At 46.8% G+C, this 18,045-nt stretch overlaps 1 protein-coding gene across 1 annotated transcript; it reads right to left on the bottom strand.

Annotated features, from left to right (window-relative positions):
- Positions 1–740: 740 nt before the first annotated feature.
- On the bottom strand, positions 741–17,401 carry pyroxd2 (pyridine nucleotide-disulphide oxidoreductase domain 2). Its single transcript, XM_056292164.1, has 16 exons — positions 17,284–17,401; positions 16,218–16,237; positions 15,999–16,092; positions 14,897–14,970; positions 14,576–14,731; positions 12,576–12,729; positions 12,371–12,432; positions 12,179–12,276; positions 11,890–12,031; positions 11,563–11,697; positions 10,575–10,647; positions 7,483–7,636; positions 7,247–7,398; positions 6,973–7,079; positions 5,377–5,497; positions 741–1,280 (listed from the first exon to the last, which is right to left on the bottom strand). The coding sequence occupies exons 1-16, from the start codon at positions 17,399–17,401 to the stop codon at positions 1,210–1,212; spliced, it is 1,731 nt and encodes a 576-aa protein (XP_056148139.1). The 3' UTR covers positions 741–1,209.
- Between the last annotated feature and the right edge of the window lie 644 nt (positions 17,402–18,045).

Raw genomic sequence — 18,045 nt, 5'->3', positions numbered from 1 at the left:
AGACCTTTGGCATTCTAGCTGTTAATTTGTTGAGGTAATCTGGAGAAATTGCACCCCACGCTTCCAGAAGCAGCTCCCACAAGTTGGATTGGTTGGATGGGCACTTCTTTGAGCAGATTGAGTTTCTGGAGCATCACATTTGTAGGGTCAATTAAACGCTCGAAATGGCCAGAAAAAGAGAACTTTCATCTGAAACTCGACAGTCTATTCTTGTTCTTCGAAATGAAGGCTATTCCATGCGAGAAATTGCTAAGAAATTGAAGATTTCCTACACCGGTGTGTACTACTCCCTTCAGAGGACAGCACAAACAGGCTCTAACCAGAGTAGAAAAAGAAGTGGGAGGCCGCGTTGCACAACTGAGCAAGAAGATAAGTACATTAGAGTCTCTAGTTTGAGAAACAGACGCCTCACAGGTCCCCAACTGGCATCTTCATTAAATAGTACCTGTTAGAGCCTGTTTGTGCTGTCCTCTGAAGGGAGTAGTACACACCGGTCTGCAATGCTGTAATTGCTGCAAATGGAGGATTCTTTGACGAAAGCAAAGTTTGATGTAAAAAAAATCTTATTTCAAATACAAATCATTATTTCTAACCTTGTCAATGTCTTGACTCTATTTTCTATTCATTTCACAACATATGGTGGTGAATAAGTGTGACTTTTCATGGAAAACACAAAATTGTTTGGGTGATCCCAAACTTTTGAACGGTAGTGTACATAACCAAGAAATTGTAATGTAAAATTTAAATCTCTAAATGTGGTACGAGACATAATGGTTGTTGTCATTTTGCTCGAAGGGATCCGATTGGCTGTGGTTCCTGTCACTGTTAAGAGTCTTGATTCGCTGAAGGCCTCTTGATTGTCTTCCTCAGCCTAATGGTGGAACGTGATGGTCAAATCCCCATCAGATGTGCCACTAAGATGTGGCCTACATAACATACCAGTGCCCGGGTCCTACTTTTATTGATCTTGAAGAAGGTCTAGAGGGCCGAAACGTCACCTAAATAACAAAGAAACAATAAAAGAGAAATGCATATATGGAGTCAGAGCGTGCAACGCTTCTTTCCTACTTTCGGGGATCTTTGTAAACCAAACAAGTTGACACAACGGAGTGAAAGATGGCCATTCCTGCAGACATCCACTAATGTGCAGTACACGGTGGAGGGGGGATACGAGGATGGAGGAGTCCGCCCGTTGCCGTGTCTCACGTCTCAGCTCTTTTTCAGGTCAGCCATGGCAACAAGGGCTGCGTTCCAGCCGGGGGAGCCCATCACACCGCCGCCTGAGAGACAATGAAACACAACATCCGGTGAGCACAACCTGGGGGTGGGTCCCAGAAAGCGGGTTTAGTGGAAACTCTTGAGTTTGTTGACCACGAGGGAAACTCTGGGTTTTCCGTTCCAGAAAAGAGAGGTCACTCAAACTCTGGGTCACTTATCATGAGTCTGTGAACCTAACCTGCTCACTGGCACGTTTTCTTTAACAAACCCTGAGTCCCCCCCCCCCACCACCACCCCTCCAATCTCCTCCCTCCCGCTGAGCCTGAAGCGGCTGTCGGACATGGGGTGTCCTTTCCTTGTTAACCTCATCGATGTTGAAGCCGAATTAATTTGCATTGCCTTACGTCGGGAGAGGATTTTGGGACCCCGGTTAGATGTGCCATCATTCCCTGATGACTCCCTACTCGAACTTCACCATTTTTCGCCACACTCTCCCCATTTATCTGAACAACATTCTGCAGCCTCACATCTCTAATACTACACACTGTGGACATGCTCTCACATCAGAGACAATTCTTTGCGTTGATCTTTGTTTTGTTTTGGGTTTTTTTTGGGGGGGAAGGGGGGTTTCCTCCTTTTTCTCCCCAATTGTACCAATCCAATTACCCCACTCTTCCAAGCCGTCCCGGTCGCTGCTCCACCGCCTCCGCCGATCCGGGGAGGGCCTGCAGACTACCACATGCCTCCTCCCATACATGTGGAGTCGCCAGCCGCTTCTTTTCACCTGACAGTGAGGAGTTTCACCAGGGGGACGTAGGGCGTGGGAGGATCACGCTATTCCCCCCAGTTACCCCTCCCCCTGAGCAGGCGAACTGACTGACCAGGGGAGGCGCTAGTGCAGCAACCCACATCCGGCTTCCCACCCGCAGATACGCCAATTGTGACTGTAGGGACGCCCAACCAAGCCGGAGGCAACACGAGGATTCAAACCACCGATCCCCATGTTGGTAGGGCAACAGAATAGACCGCTACGCTACCCGGACGCCCCCGATCTTTGTTTTTGTGCCAGTGGGAGTTTCCTTTATAACACTGGCAACACAGAACCTATCAGGAAAGCAGCTGTTTGTACAGCCGTGAAAAGTGTTCCTTGCACTTAAACACCCACTGCACATTTTGGCAGTGGTCCCTGGGCACAGACCTCTAAGGACCATCAGAGAGGAGTTCTGCAGGATTGCAGGTGACCGATGTAGAAATCATTCAGTTGAACCTAGCGATGATATTTAATAAATCACATTCTCTTAATGACATTCTGCTGCGACCTCGGACTGGGCTCAGTAATGACTTTTTTATTTTGCAGGGTTTCCCAACGTGATAGCCTATACATCGATGGCACCCATATCCCCATCACCGCTCCTTCAGTTACTGCAGGAGACTGTGTGAATAGGAAGTCTTGCCACAGCCTTAATGTGCAGGTACGTTGACTGCTGTCTTGCAAAAACAAGGACAGTGCATCACAATATACTGCACCTAATATCTCACATTCTCTGCACTGTCAAGATCGTATGTGATGCAGCACACGATCACGAATGTTGAAGCCAAGTGGTCCGGTTCTGTGCATGACTCACGAATGCGTCCCGAGTGTACCCTCGGCAGCGGATTTGCACATGGTACGATATCATTCCCTTGTCTTCCTCTTTCAACACACTCAAAATATAGCCACCATATAATTACAGGAGCGTTTGATGGCCACCTGCTTGGTGACAGAGGGTACCTATGCCAGCCCTCTCTGTTGGCCCCTTACCCTGACCCGGGCTCCTAACAGTGTTTCAGTCTGGCCCACTGCAGGACTAGAGCCCGGGGTAACTCAGGGCTCTAGTCTCTAACTCAGACTCAGGGTAACCCCAGAGAGGGCATGTGACTTTATTAATCCGGTATCACACTTTCCTTTCATTTTTCCAAACTAAAAGTGACACCATCTACAACAACCTGACACCCAACCCCACCCCCACCCCCACTCAGCCCCTGTCAAGGTTCTCCCCTGTGTCTGTAATGGAGCCGTCCAACTTTATGGTAGGAATGAGAAGCTCCACTTGTGTTCTGGATCCCATCCCATCCAATCTCGCTACGGGCTGTCTCCCAACTATCTCCTCACTCATCACAGAAATCATTAACTCGTCCCCCAGCTCTGGTTTAGTCCCCCATACACAAACTGGCTGCTGTCACTCCCCACCCTCAACAGGTCTGGACTCAACCCTGATATTATGCACAATTTCCGGCCGATCTCCAAACTCCCCTCTCTGTCAAAAATACTGGAACATGGCGTCACCTCCCGACGCAAAAGCTCACCTCATCTCGAACAACCTGTTTGAGCCATCTCAGTCTGGTTTCCGCTCACAGCACAGCACAGAAACAGCCCTCCTTAAAATCACCAACAACCTCCTGCTCTACGCAGAATCAGGCCACCTCAGGATTCTCATCCTCCCCGACCTCACAGCAGCTTTTGACACCATCAACCATCGTCTTGGATCCTCCCTCAACATCACCGGTACTGCCCTCTCCTGGCTAAAGTCATATCTCACAAACAGACAACAGTTCATCAGCATCAACAACTGCATCTCCGTCACTGCTCCTCTGTCCCAAGGGATCCCCCAGGGTTCAGTGCTCTGTCCTCTCCTGTTCATCCTTTACATACCCCCCCCCCCTTCGTAACATCGTATGTGGTCATGGTCTCCACTTCTACTGTTACACGGATGACGTTCAGCTCTACATCTCCACTAAATCCATCACCACTACAACTTACCCCACCCAGTCTGACCAACTGCCTCACTGAAATCAAATCATGGATGCAAGCCAACTTCCTCAAACTAAATTGTGATAAATCTGACATGATCATCGTCTGTCCCAAATCTCGCCCACAACTTCTGCCTTACTATGGATAACTCCACTCTGTCCCCCTCCCCACACAGCCACAACTATGGTAATCATTTTCATCAGCAACCCCTCCTTTGAGCACCACATCAATCAAATCACCAGAATTGCCCCTTTCCTCCTAAAAAAAACATAGCTCATCTCCACCCATCACTCTCTTCCTCCGCTGCTGACATCTTGAGCCATGCCTTCATCACATCCAGAATTGACTACTGCAGCAGCATTCTCTACGGCTCATCATCCAAAATCCTCAACAAACTCCAGTACAGTCAGAAATCTGCTGCCCGCCTGCTCACCATCTCCCGTGACCACATCACCCCTGTCCTCGAGAACCTCCACTGGCTCCCTGTCCCCCAATGCAAAGTCCTTCACCTCACTCACAGAGCCCCCCCATAGCCAGGCCCCCTCCTACCTCACCAACCTGCTCCACCGCCATACCCCTTCCCACAGCCTTCGCTCCTCTGACGTCAACCTCCTGTCTCCACCACTCAGGACCAAGCAGCGGACCTGGGTCGATAGAGCCTTCTCCATAGCTGCCGCCTCCCTCTGGTACTCCCTCCCCAAACACATCACAGACTTCATCGATCTGCCCACACTACAATCATTAATCACAACTCCCCTCTTCAGAATCGCTTCTAATGTGTGTCTAATGTTGTGTTTTATGTTTATTTTTACAAAGCATCTGAGTATTTTAAAAAGTGCTGTATATTCCGGGTAGCGTGGCGGTCTATTCCATTGTCTACCACCACGAGGATCGCCGGTTCGAATCCCCGTGTTGCCTCCGGCTTGGTCGGGCGTCCCTACAGACACAATTGACCGTGTCTGCGGGTGGGAAGCCGGATGTGGGTATGTGTCCTGGTCGCTGCACTAGCGCCTCCTCTGGTCGGTCGGGGCGCTTGTTCGGAGGAGAGGGGGAACTTGGGGGGGACAGCGTGATCCTCCCACGCGCTACGTCCCCCTGGTGAAACTCCTCACTGTCAGGTGAAAAGAAGCGGCTGGGGACTCCACATGTATGGGAGGAGGCATGTGGTAGTCTGCAGCCCTCCCCGGATCAGCAGAGGGGGTGGAGCAGCGACCGGGACGGCTCGGAAGAGTGGGGTAATTGGCCAAGTATAATTGGGGGGGGGGGTCCAAAAAAAGTGCTGTACAAATAAAACGTGTTCTTATCATTATCATTAATCCCACAACTAGAGTGCGTTGTGGTTCTTTCATGAAGTATAACACACAAACCTGGATGAGAGCCGCTGCCACACAGATACAGCCCTTCTATAGGTGAGCGGTAGTCTGAGAGAGAGGGCAAAGGTCGTGCTAGGTACAGCTGGTCCAACGACATCGATCCGTGAAATATGTTCTGCAAACATAAGAAAACGCAGGTTTATGCTCAACTGGGACTGAAATATTACTTTTTTCCGTTTCCTTGCTTTGGTCCGATTCGGTCTTAGAGAGAGAAATGAGTCACCGGCTGTTTAAAATGGCCTCCCAATGTTTTCAGTTTGAGTAACAAACAAGTCATTCTAAACCAGTGTTTCTCAACCGGGGGTCCGCGGACCCCTAGTGGTCCGTGGTTGTAATTGCAAGGGGTCCGTGAAAATAAAATATCTTTAAAAAAAAAAGATCCTATGACATTTATAGAAATAGGATTATTTTACTCAAATGTGACTGAGACCTTTATCTACCTAAACTATAAAGGGTAACAGGACTTTATTCTCTAATTACATCTGTTTCACAAGTGTAATTTGTTGTATTTTAATAAGAGATCTCGCTCCCGTTTGCATTGTTAAAAGTTACTGCATAAGAATCCTGTTTTGTTAACCATATCTAAGTTATTTTGTCAAAGAAATTACCATTGAGTCCAAAGCTTTTCATTCTTGGTTTATATCCTACCACCCCACATTTACATAGCAATGAGTTCAGATTTATAGATATGTGTATATTACAAGCAAAGCGTATAATTGCTCTTAATTGGAAAAGTGTTGATGGACCAAGAATTGGTATGTGGGTTAAAGAAATGGCTTCAAACATGTCAATGGAAAAGATCATGTATATTGTTAGACGTAAACAAAGTGTTTTTGATCAAATCTGGGGATTGTTTCTGCACTTCTTAAGACGTAATACTAATGTTGGTAACTCGCTTCAGCAAGAACGAGCTCTGGGGGAGCAGAACAACTCTATCTGACTGTTTATATGCGTAAAAGCAACGGGGGGGGGGGGGAACCACACCCTCTAATCAGTCTGTGAAAGAAATTATTGTTATTATTATTTTATTTTATTATTTTTATTAATTTAATTTTTATCTTTACTATCGTCTTTAACCCTGCTTTGAATTGTATTACTTGTTATAGGGACGGGGTTATGGGGGGGGGGGGGAGGGTGAAAATGTTTGCTGTACTGTGCTATTACTTGTTTTGATGTAATTTGCAAACAAAATTCAATAAATATATTGCTTAACTATATCGAAGTTACAACTGAAAGCTCTTACTTTTGCCCCAAAGAGTGAATAAATGCTATAATGCAACTTAAAATGCAGTTTCTAGTGTTTCTATCAAATTGCAACCCCCCCTCCCCCAAGATCAAGTGGAGGGGTCCTCAGGGTAGATCAAAAATACGCAGGGGGTCCAGGACCCCAAAAAGGTTGAGAGCCACTGGCCTATACACATACACTACTGAGGAGTCAGTAGTGTATGTGCCGCGTCCGCTGAGCGAAACGCAGAACAAGGAAGGCCGACTACTTCCTAATGCCGAGGCCAGGAAAATGTGGTGCTATGCAAATCCGTTTTTCCGTCACCATTTCGCTCCCTGTGCAGCGCCGTCACACCTACTACGCACCCCTCCGGTCAGCCCGAAGATCCGCTCCAGGTCAGGGGGGGCAAGGATGTCCCTTCCCACCACTGACTTTTTGAACCCGGGGGCGTACCGCTCCACCCAGTCAAAGGCTGAGGGGAAAAGAGAAACAAAACACGTTTTTTGTTTTTTTTCCCCACCAGGGCAGCAGGTTAATCAGTACGCAGCTTCTACAGCTTATTGCGCAACCACAGTACTGCTCCCTGACACAGCAAGACTCGGCCACCGCTTGGCTTCTGGACCGTTCGGAGCCACTCACCGACATCAGCAAAGGCTTCCCTGTCCTGGTCTGTCCACTCCTTCCCTTCTAGATAGTAGGGGGTGAACTGGGTGAACAGCGACACTACGTGGCAGCCAGGCGGTGCCAGAGTAGGGTCCAATACAGACGGGATCGTCATTTCAAGCATGGGCCTGTAGGACGGAGGGTCACACTGGTGAGATAAAATCTGTGTGTATGAACCGTGTAATTACATATGTGCGTGTCTGTGTGTGTACCTTGCTGAGGCTTGTCCACGCATGGCATCTTTGTATGCGGTCTCCAGCACCTCCACGCTTTCACAGTTGAGGTGAATGGAGCACTGATGGTGGGGGCCCGGCTTCCCATCTGGCGTGGGAGACGCAAGGAAGTTGGGCAGCTTGTCCACTGCCACTGTTTAGGGAAGGACACGACATGGGGAAGCTTACACGGGATCAGTGTCTGTGTTGGGATTTACGTCCCTTTTCTCATCACTCATTTTCTGCGTCTCTATTTTCCAGCCATTATCCAAACCGCCTATCCTGCTCTCAGGGTGGCGGGGATGCTGGAGCCTATCCCAGCAGTCACTGGGCGGCAGGCGGGGAGACACCCTGGACAGGCCGCCAGGCCGTCACAGGGCCAACACACACACACACATTCACACCTAGGGACAATTTAGTACGGCCGATTCACCTGACCTACATGTCTTTGGACTGTGGGAGGAAACAGGAGCACCTGGAGGAAACCCACGCAGACACGGGGAGAACATGCAAACTCCACACAGAGGACGACCCGGGACGACCCCCAAGGTTGGACTACCCCGGGGCTCGAACCCAGGACCTTCTTGCTGTGAGGCGTCCGCGCTAACCGCTGCGCCGCCCATACACGTGCCCGTATCTATTTTGCATGACAAAAATGTTCTTACTCACCTCATCAAGGCGATATTATCTGACTGTGATTATAATTGTTAGCATCACGGATTGTTAATTTTTGACACATGCAAGATAACACACCATTGATACCCCCACCACCCCCCGAAGGAAAACGGATAGTTAATTCACCTTCGTGTTACTATTTATTAAAAAAGTTGGGAAGAAGACAAGAGGAGAAAGTGAGTTTAACCACCTGTGGGGTTCATGCATGTGGCTCCAAACCCTCCTCTATCTCTATGAGCATGATTATCACAAGTTATTCACCTGTTCTACCAGTTAGATTTGCGGAGGGCTTTTGAATCAATCTACAAAGAAGAATTGTGTCAGTTAAAGGTACAATCAGTAAAATTTTCAGACGCGAGGCCCCTCGCGGACCTGGTGTGCGCTCACTCACACATTCGCTCACCTGCGGGTTTAGCAGGCAGGAAATTCTCCACGAGGGCGAGCGGACCACACACGCAGCACCGGGGGGCTGCTATGTGGAGGTGCTTCGCGTCGTAAACACCGTGTCCTTGGTCTCTTGTGACCACTATCATCGGCGACCGGTAGGAACTGCCGCAATATCCGCAAACAGTGGCCCGCAAATGACGTCACTGACGTAAAAAAACATCTAACAATTTCACAAGCCAACTAGCAGAGATCCTGCAGAAATGTCACGTGACGGGGCGTCGGGGGGGCGTGGCGGTCTGTTCCGTTGCCCACCAACACAGGGATCACGGGTTCGAATCCCCGTGTTGCCTCCGGCTTGGTCGGGCGTCCCTACAGACACAATTGCCCTTGTCTGCGGGTGTGGGTGTGTGTCCTGGTCGCTGCACTAGCGCCTCCTCTGGTTGGTCGGGGCGCCTGTTCGGGGGGGGGGGGGGATAGCGTGATCCTCCCGCGCGCTACGTCCCCCTGGTGAAACTCCTCACTGTCAGGTGAAAAGAAGCGGCTGGTGACGCCACGTGTGTCGGAGGAGGCACGTGGTGGTGTGCTCGGCAGAGGGGGGGTAATTGGCCAAGTACAATTGGGAGGAAAAGGGGGGGGGGATCAACAACAAAAAATAAAAATAATAATAATAATCACGTATAGCTATGTATTCAATGGCGATGCTGCTAATCCTTCCAACATGGCCAGCTCGGGACTGGTTTTCATGCCTTGATAGTGGTGTAGCCGAGGCTGTTCTGGTTTAGGAGTTGCGTTTTTCACGTCTCCTTTTTTGCCAGATGAAAAAGGCTTTTGGGATTCTTCAGAGCTGTGCTGCTTGCTGGCTCCTTCATACTGGCATGTTGAAACAGGCAGCAAGAGGAAGGTGGAGGACCTGTAGTTTTGTGGGACTACGTTGGTTCCCTAAAGCAGTGTTTCTCAACCGGGGGTCCGCGGACCCCTAGTGGTCCGTGGTGTAATTGCAAGGGGTCCGTGAAAATAAAATATCTTTTTAAAAAAAAGATCCTATGACGTTTATGGAAATAGGATTATTTCACTCAAATGTGACTGAGACCTTTATCTACCTCAACTATAAAGGGTAACAGGACTTTTTTCTCTAATTACATCTGTTTCACAAGTGTAATTTATTGTATTTTAATAAGCGATCTCGCTCCCGTTTGCATCGTTAAAAGTTGCTGCGTAAAAATTCTGTTGTTACATGTATCTGAAAGTTACTGAATACATATTCTGTTTTGTTACATATATCTGAAAGTTACTGAATACATATTCTGTTTTGTTACATATATCTGAAAGTTACTGAATACATATTCTGTTCTGTTACATATATGTGAAAGTTACTGAATACATATTCTGTTCTGTTACATATATGTGAAAGTTACTGAATACATATTCTGTTTTGTTACATATATCTGAAAGTTACTGCATAAGAATTCTGTTTTGTTAACTATATCTAAGTTACAACTGAAAGCTCTTACTTTTGCCCCAAAGAGTGAATAAATGCTATAATGCAATTTAAAATGCAGTTTCTACTGTTTCTACCAAATTGCAACCCCCCTCCCCCAAGATCAGGTGGAGGGGTCCTCAGGGTAGATCAAAAATACGCAGGGGGTCCAGGACCCCAAAAAGGTTGAGAACCACTGCTCTAAAGGGGCGGGACGCCCTCTACTGATTTGTTTGCCAAAATCAAGCTTCTGGGGACAAACGCAGGTTTTAAAAGCCAGGAATCTCAGCTCCCAGCAAAGCTATTCTTTCACATCTAGTAGATCCCACGTCGCCTGATAAACAATGCCTGACTTTTTTGCTTTGAAAAAAGTCAAAATTTTATTGAGAGTACCTTAAATGTGACTGAAGTGACTGGAGTAGATAAATGGTGTTGGATGACCATGTCAGGTAATTTCAGTCAAACCCAGCAAAATAGAATAGAAATGAATCAAGTCATATGAAATGTGCCCCCGAGAACTTGGGAGATGATTTTTTGGACGGGTGCGGTATACCATTGATTTTGGTGACCGGAGAGGTGTAATCTATCTGATCTATAGCTTTGATGAACTCGGGAGATAGAGAACCCTACAACGAAAAACACTTGGGTTAGAAAATAAAACAAATTGCCTGAGATTATGTCTTGATGCATGCTCAATAATCCAGGTGAGAAAATCAAAGAAGGTTGAATCAGTTCATCTGGACACAACGTTTATTGACGGATACGTTTCATCCCTCATCTAAGTCAGTGTTTCTCAACCGGGGGTCCGCGGACCCCTAGTGGTCCGTGGTGTAATTGCAAGGGGTCCGTGAAAATAAAATATCTTTTAAAAAAAAAGATCCTATGACATTTATAGAAATGGGATTATTTTACTCAAATGTGACTGAGACCTTTATCTACCTAAACTATAAAGGGTAACAGGACTTTTTTCTCTAATTACATCTGTTTCACAAGTGTAATTTATTGTATTTTAATAAGAGATCTCGCTCCCGTTTGCATTGTTAAAAGTTACTGCATAAAAATTCTGTTGTTACATATATCTGAAAGTTACTGAATACATATTCTGTTTTGTTACATATATCTGAAAGTTACTGAATACATATTCTGTTGTTACATATATCTGAAAGTTACTGCATAAGAATTCTGTTTTGTTAACTATATCTAAGTTACAACTGAAAGCTCTTATTTTTGCCCCAAAGAGTGAATAAATGCTATAATGCAATTTAAAATGCAGTTTCTACTGTTTCTACAAATTGCAACCCCCTCCCCCAAGATCAGGTGGAGGGGTCCTCAGGGTAGATCAAAAATACGCAGGGGGTCCAGGACCCCAAAAAGGTTGAGAACCACTGATCTAAGTGACCTCTTCTTCTCTGACTGAAGGTGTCACTTCGATGAGTGATAAAATGTATCTGTCAATAAACATTGTATCCAGATGAACTGATTCAACCGTCTTTGATGCCTGGGATTACATTTATATGTTGCGTTTTGCTTCTCTTGATTACCTGTGGCGTGAGCTTTTTGAAGGTGACATATGGAGTAGCGTTGGACAGAACCACTTTGCTGCGAATCTCTGTGCCATCCTTCAGCACCACTCCTTTGGTAGCACCATCAGAGCCCACCAGTACCTGCTCCACCTCCTGCCAAATGTACGTATTGTACCTTATCCAGTCCAAAACCAAAACCGCTCAGCATCGGGGAGAGGGGAAAAAAAAACCAATCTCGTCCTCAGTTAGCTTGCTGCTTAACTGACGCCAAAGAACCTACCAACGTTTCCAATGGCATCGCCGCATGGTTTTATCTCCAGCAGGTAATGATCAAAACCAGCTCACCTTCTCCGTGAAGATTTCAGCCCCGTGGGAGCGAGCAGAGCTAGCGATAGCCTTGGACACGCCTCCCATGCCCCCCTCCACGTAGCCCCACGCTCCTTTCTCCTTCTCGAGCTCCCCCATCACATGGTGCAGGAGCACGTACCTTCGCGGATCAGAACATGTGAGGCAGAAGTCAACTGGCTGAAGGAGCCATGATTATCAATTCATTCCAATTACATCTGTGTATAATATACTATACATGTATGCATGTGTATGTGAGTGTCCCACTGTATTTGACTGTATGTCTCACCCACTGCCAGGACTATCAGGACTGGTCATAGCGCCTATCACAGCATCGGTAGCAAGCGTGGCCCTCAGAGGCTCAGACTCAAACCACCGGTTCAGGATCTAGAGACACGCGCAAGGCGGTTAGCTTTGACGGCGTCATACCAAGGTAGTAAGCTCAGTTCAATCATGCGTTATAACCATAGCTATGACAGACCTTCATTATCGGTGCGGTTATGATCTCGTACAATTCCGGGATGTTCCTGCCCAGTTTCAGACCTCGACACACAAGCAAAATGTACTCATGATGTGCAAAGTTACCTCTGGGGTTTAAAATGTTGTTCGTCCTCATGCATTCATGTTTTGTGAAAATTCTGGCTGTTTGACAAAATTACTCTGCAATCACAGGGCTCGCAACACACCACATTTGACTATCGGCATCAGTGTCTTGGATGCAGTTAGCCTCCTCCTCAGTGATCCGGCGGTGAGGCCTGGGATATCTACGGGAGGGGCATCCAGGAGTGGCTGAATGGCCCCTGCTAACTTCTCCAGGTAAGTGACGAACTCCGGAAAGGCCTGTGGGTACGTCACAGAAAGGGTCAAGATGAGGGACAAATTGAAGGCGGTGAAAAGGTCTGTATGAGAAACCAAAAAAAAAAAAATGGCTAACCACAGCAGACCTTAAAGTAGTTTTCAGTTTATATCGGCAGAAAATGGCTTAAAGCTAAAATACTGAATTTTCCCTCATCATCCATCCATCCATTATCCGAACTGCTTATCCTGCTCTCAGGGATGCTGGAGCCTATCCCAGCAGTTATTGAGTGGCCGATGGGGAGACACCCTGGACAGGCCGTCAGGCCATCACACAGCCCCCCCCCCCACACACACACACACACACACACACATTCATACCTAGGGACAATTTAGTACGGCTGATTCACCTGACCTACATGTCTTTGGACTGTGGGAGGAAACCGGAGCCCCCGGAGGAAACCCACACAGACACGGGGAGAACATGCAAACTCCACACAGAGGACGACCCGGTGCGACCCCCCAAGGTTGGACTACCCCGGGGCTCGAACCCAGGACCTTCTTGCTGTGAGGCGACTGCGCTGAATAGTTACTTCATCCATCTTGACCATGCAGCCAGGTCACATAATACTAGGTGGCATCTTAGCCATGGTTGGAGACAGTCTCCATATAACACTGTTGACATTTTTGGGGGGGGGTTTCCCCCCTTGTTTGCATATGACGTCACAAACTACAGATGGAGGGCAGGAAGTGATTTTCTACATAGGAAGCACTATCACCAACTTTCGAAATGCCTATGTTGGCGTCATTAACTGAGAAACCACAAGGAGTTTTTATTGAGTACCAAAAGTTGTTGTTCATGGCGGGAGGGATGCAAGAAATTGACCAAAAATGGCGGGGAAAAATGGCTTATGATCCGTCGTCTGTGGTCGTGAGGAGCGGAGTCGGATAACATGCATGTGTGTGCAGTGACCACTTCGTCAACAAAAATCCCTCTTCATAACATAAGGATCATGTCCAACATATCTTACTTCCTGTTTATACCTTTCTCTCGTAATATCGTGTAAACTACAGTTCAAGCTAAACTAGCTCCATCTCGTCCATGCTGCTTTTCACTTCCCGCCCTCCATCTCAATCTCCCGCGTCATCAGAATCACGTGACTGCAAACAAGCCATCCAATTACCCCACTCTTCCGAGCCGTCCTGGTCGCTGCTCCGCCCCCGCTGCCGATCCGGGGAGGGCTGCAGACTACCGCACGCCTCCTCCCATACATGTGGAGTCGCCAGCCGCTTCTTTTCACCTGACAGTGAGGAGTTTCACCAGGGGGACGTAGCGCGTGGGAGGATCACGCTATTCCCCCCCAGTTCCCCCTCCCCCCTGAACAGGCACCCTGACCGACCAGAGGAGGCGCTAGTGCAGAGACCAGGACACACACCCACATCCGGCTTCCCACCCGCAGACACGACCAATTGTGTCTGTAGGGACGCCCGACCAAGCCGGAGGCAACACGGGGATTCGAACCAGCGATCCCCGTGTGCAGAAAACAAGTTCCTACTCAAAACAGTAAAAAGGACTGAAAGGTGGTGATGTGGCGACGCAGCTGATCTATTTCCATCTCTATAATCCATATTACTGTAAAACAGTGCTCCCATTTAGTTTGTTATACATCACGTGATCTGCACGGACGCCATTTTTAAAGGGTTCGAGCTGTTTACTGCTGAGCTGACGGCCCACAAGCGACAGTGGCTGCTACACCTCGTTTGTAGTTCTTGCTTCTGGAGCGAGGGGGCAGATTGTGCAAGCCAGCTTTTCAGCTTTAAAGCCCTTTCAGGTGCCGGCACGTCAAACCGAAAGTTCATGAAAACAGCTTTATGACTCAGTTTGCAATACCTTGGCATCTCCGTGTGAGAATTTGCCGATCTCCCTTTGGTTCATGGCCAGATCCGAGCCCAGGGTGAGAGAGCGTGGTGGAGCACCTCTCACCCCCTCCTCCAACATGGGGGTGAAGGCATGGGGGTCCCTCAGGTAAACCTTCAGCCCGTGTTTCTAAAGACCCGGGAACACCAAATAAACGACCGCACACCCACGTGCGTATATGTGCAAATGTACACACATAAAATGTGCTCAGACATAAATAGTGTGTCTTGATTCGGTTTCCCTGCATTCTATATAAAGACGTTGCGTGCATGTGTGTAGCGGCTGTGTGGTCACCTTAAGCTCCAGGTCGTTGTATATGTGGGGTCTCAACAAACTGAGCAAATAGGAGCACCTGGAGAAGTGGAAACCTGCACATGGGAGGAAGCATGCACAACATATTATTGACCCAGCGTAATTCATGTTACCTTTAAACACGGTATCATCACACATGAGGAGCCGGAGGTCGGTATCATGATCACATTTACATATATGGGGTATGATACAGCATTAAAAAGTGAATACCTATGAGGATCTAAAATTTGGTGGGCAAGGGAATGATGAGTTAGTGGGGGGAAAAAATTCAGAGTACAAACCAACAAAAAAGAAAAGTAAAAGTAAAAAATTTCCATATCAGAGGACAATGCAGACACGGGTCTCCTCTATGGAATTTGGGAAAACATTGAGTATTATGCTGGTAAGACGCATATTAACATGCATTATGCTAAAAAGAAACAAATATTGAAGATTACGGTATAGATAGATGCACGTGTGTGTGTGTGTAATATTCCAATAAATTAATATTTAGCATACATACATTTAACTTTTCCTTCTCTAGTCTGGTACTGTAGCATGTCAATAAATGTTTAATGATAGCAGCTGTGAGGTATTCTGCTTCTACTCAATACTAACACTAATTACTCACACCTACTGATGTTTTCAACATCACAATTCACAATTAATCTGGAGAATAAACAACGGCGTTTGAGGTACACGTTTCAATTTTTCAATGATCAAGACATGTACTTTGAATGAAACTAAGGTGCCAGAGTGCATAAAAAAGCATCAGAATTGAGCTTGTTTATCAAACAAAATTTCCAGAGGAGGACCCCCCCCCCCCAAGTCCAGGCCAAGCCCTGAATGTCCTCAAATCCTGGAAACGCCCCTGGTGTAGCGTATAAGCAAAAGGGAGATTATGTGCACTAGTGTGGCGGGGTAGAGGGGCACAACATTGTCGTGACCGTAACGCGTAGTGTGTATTTGTCACTCATTTACCACTCGCACAGAGGTCGTGCACCAACCCCGTCCATCCGTGCGGGGCCTTTTGCTTGAATGTTAATCTGCTCTTTGTATAAAAAGACAGTTCCCAGTTCAGTGCATCACTAGGGACCTTGTTTACCTGGGAAAAGCTCCTCCGAGACCGCTGCTCCTCCCAGCACATGCCGGCGCTCCAACACCGCCGTCTTCAGTCCCCCCTTCTGCAGGTAAGCCGCCTACATATGCACACATGTATACACACACACACACACACACATGCACAGTCACACAGCATCTTTACTCTGTAGCTTTAATCAGAGCTGACAAAGGTGTTGGTAGATAAGTGGATGCATCAACTCACCGCCACCAGCCCATTGTGTCCTACAATAAAATGTAACCGTCAGACATTTTTTTTCCAAGAAAAAAAACTTTTGAGTGCCACACTGATAAGAGTTCAAGTTGAGAGCTCAGGTGGACTGTGCCCGTCCCGAGGCTCAAATTTCATGACTGTGTTTGCAGGGGCAAGTGAACTTGATGACCAGTTTTATTAGTGTTATCCTCCCCCCTTTTCAGTGATTTACTTCAATAATCTTATCTATCTACTACATCTATTTGCAATGCCCTCCTATTCAATGTTCCTTTATCAACACTAGCATATAGATATAGATATAGATATAGATATAGATATAGTAGGCATTATGGCTATGAGCAGCTTATGCATGCAAAGCTGCAATCAGGCAACATGACCGAGTCCAAAGTTTAATGATCCGGGTGACGGTCTAAGACAATCAATGTTCAACTCCAAACACGTGCAATGTTTTACAATAATCAGTTTAAATCAAACTATTTAACGACATTTGAAAGATTCTCTTCTAATCGAATCAAAGCCCCCTGGTGCGCCAAATTTTGTATCCCCTGTAGAATATGTATCCCCTTGGTTTTTAATATGTAACGTTTGTCAGTTCAGTGCAGTGAATAACATGCAGTTAGAAAGGCCCGTCGTAACAATTAGATTTGCATGACGTCTTTATCCCACACGATGGTCGAGGGGGGAAAAAAGCGTTTGTTTTGCCTCTGACATCTTTAATCTCTTAGTTTTGGAAGATGCAGAGGAGCCACAAGCGACTGGCCTGTCTTGAGTGTGCTGCTCTTGTTTGTGAGAACCGTGTTGAAAATGTAAAACTAGTAAAACTGCGCAACCAACACGTCGCCATGTCTGCTCGTTTTCTAACGGAAATATAATAACCAAAGTCCGCCTTAGTTGATTACGCGGGGATCATCTTTTTTGCGGGGGACACGCAATTCCGCGCAACACCGGTGGCACGTCGGTCAAGCGCAGCTAACCAACGTTAACTTGCCAAACTAAACGTCAACGACATAAAACAGTAAAGTTTGGGGTGTTTCTCTCCCCCCCCCCCCCCCCATACCTCCACCGATGACGAGGGCGTCGTACTGGGTTTTCACAGCGGAGTGTGCAAGTCTGGAGGCTGATCTCAGCACAGTCCCGGCCCGCAGGTTTCGGCCGCTCCGCATCGCTGCGGCCATATTACATTAGTGAAGAGAGCCAGATCCCTCCTCCCCCCCCCCGGTTTGGTTTGGAGGCGGGAACACAAACTAACCGGATCTTATTTCCGCTTTTGTGTGTGTATGCTGCACGGCCGGTAACCAAATCATCCGTTAGGGCCCAGTGTTTCTCAACCGGGGGTCTGCGGACCCCTAGTGGTCCGTGGTGTAATTGCAAGGGGTCCGTGAAAATAAAATATCTTTAAAAAAAAGATCCTATGACATTTATGGAAATAGGATTATTTCACTCAAATATGACTGAGACCTTTATCTACCTAAAGTATAAAGGGTAACATGACTTTTTTCTCTAATTACATCTGTTTCACAAGTGTAATTTATTGTATTTTAATAAGAGATCTCGCTCCCGTTTGCATTGTTAAAAGTTACTGAATACATATTCTGTTGTTACATATATCTGAAAGTTACTGCATAAAAATTCTGTTGTTACATATATCTGAAAGTTACTGAATACATATTCTGTTGTTACATATATCTGAAAGTTACTGCATACATATTCTGTTTTGTTACATATATCTGAAAGTTACTGAATACATATTCTGTTTTGTTACATATATCTGAAAGTTACTGAATACATATTCTGTTTTGTTACATATATCTGAAAGTTA

This window comes from Lampris incognitus, chromosome 13, assembly GCF_029633865.1.
Source record: "Lampris incognitus isolate fLamInc1 chromosome 13, fLamInc1.hap2, whole genome shotgun sequence".
In the NCBI taxonomy this organism is placed as follows: domain Eukaryota; kingdom Metazoa; phylum Chordata; class Actinopteri; order Lampriformes; family Lampridae; genus Lampris; species Lampris incognitus.
This window is presented reverse-complemented; position numbering and strand designations above follow the sequence as displayed.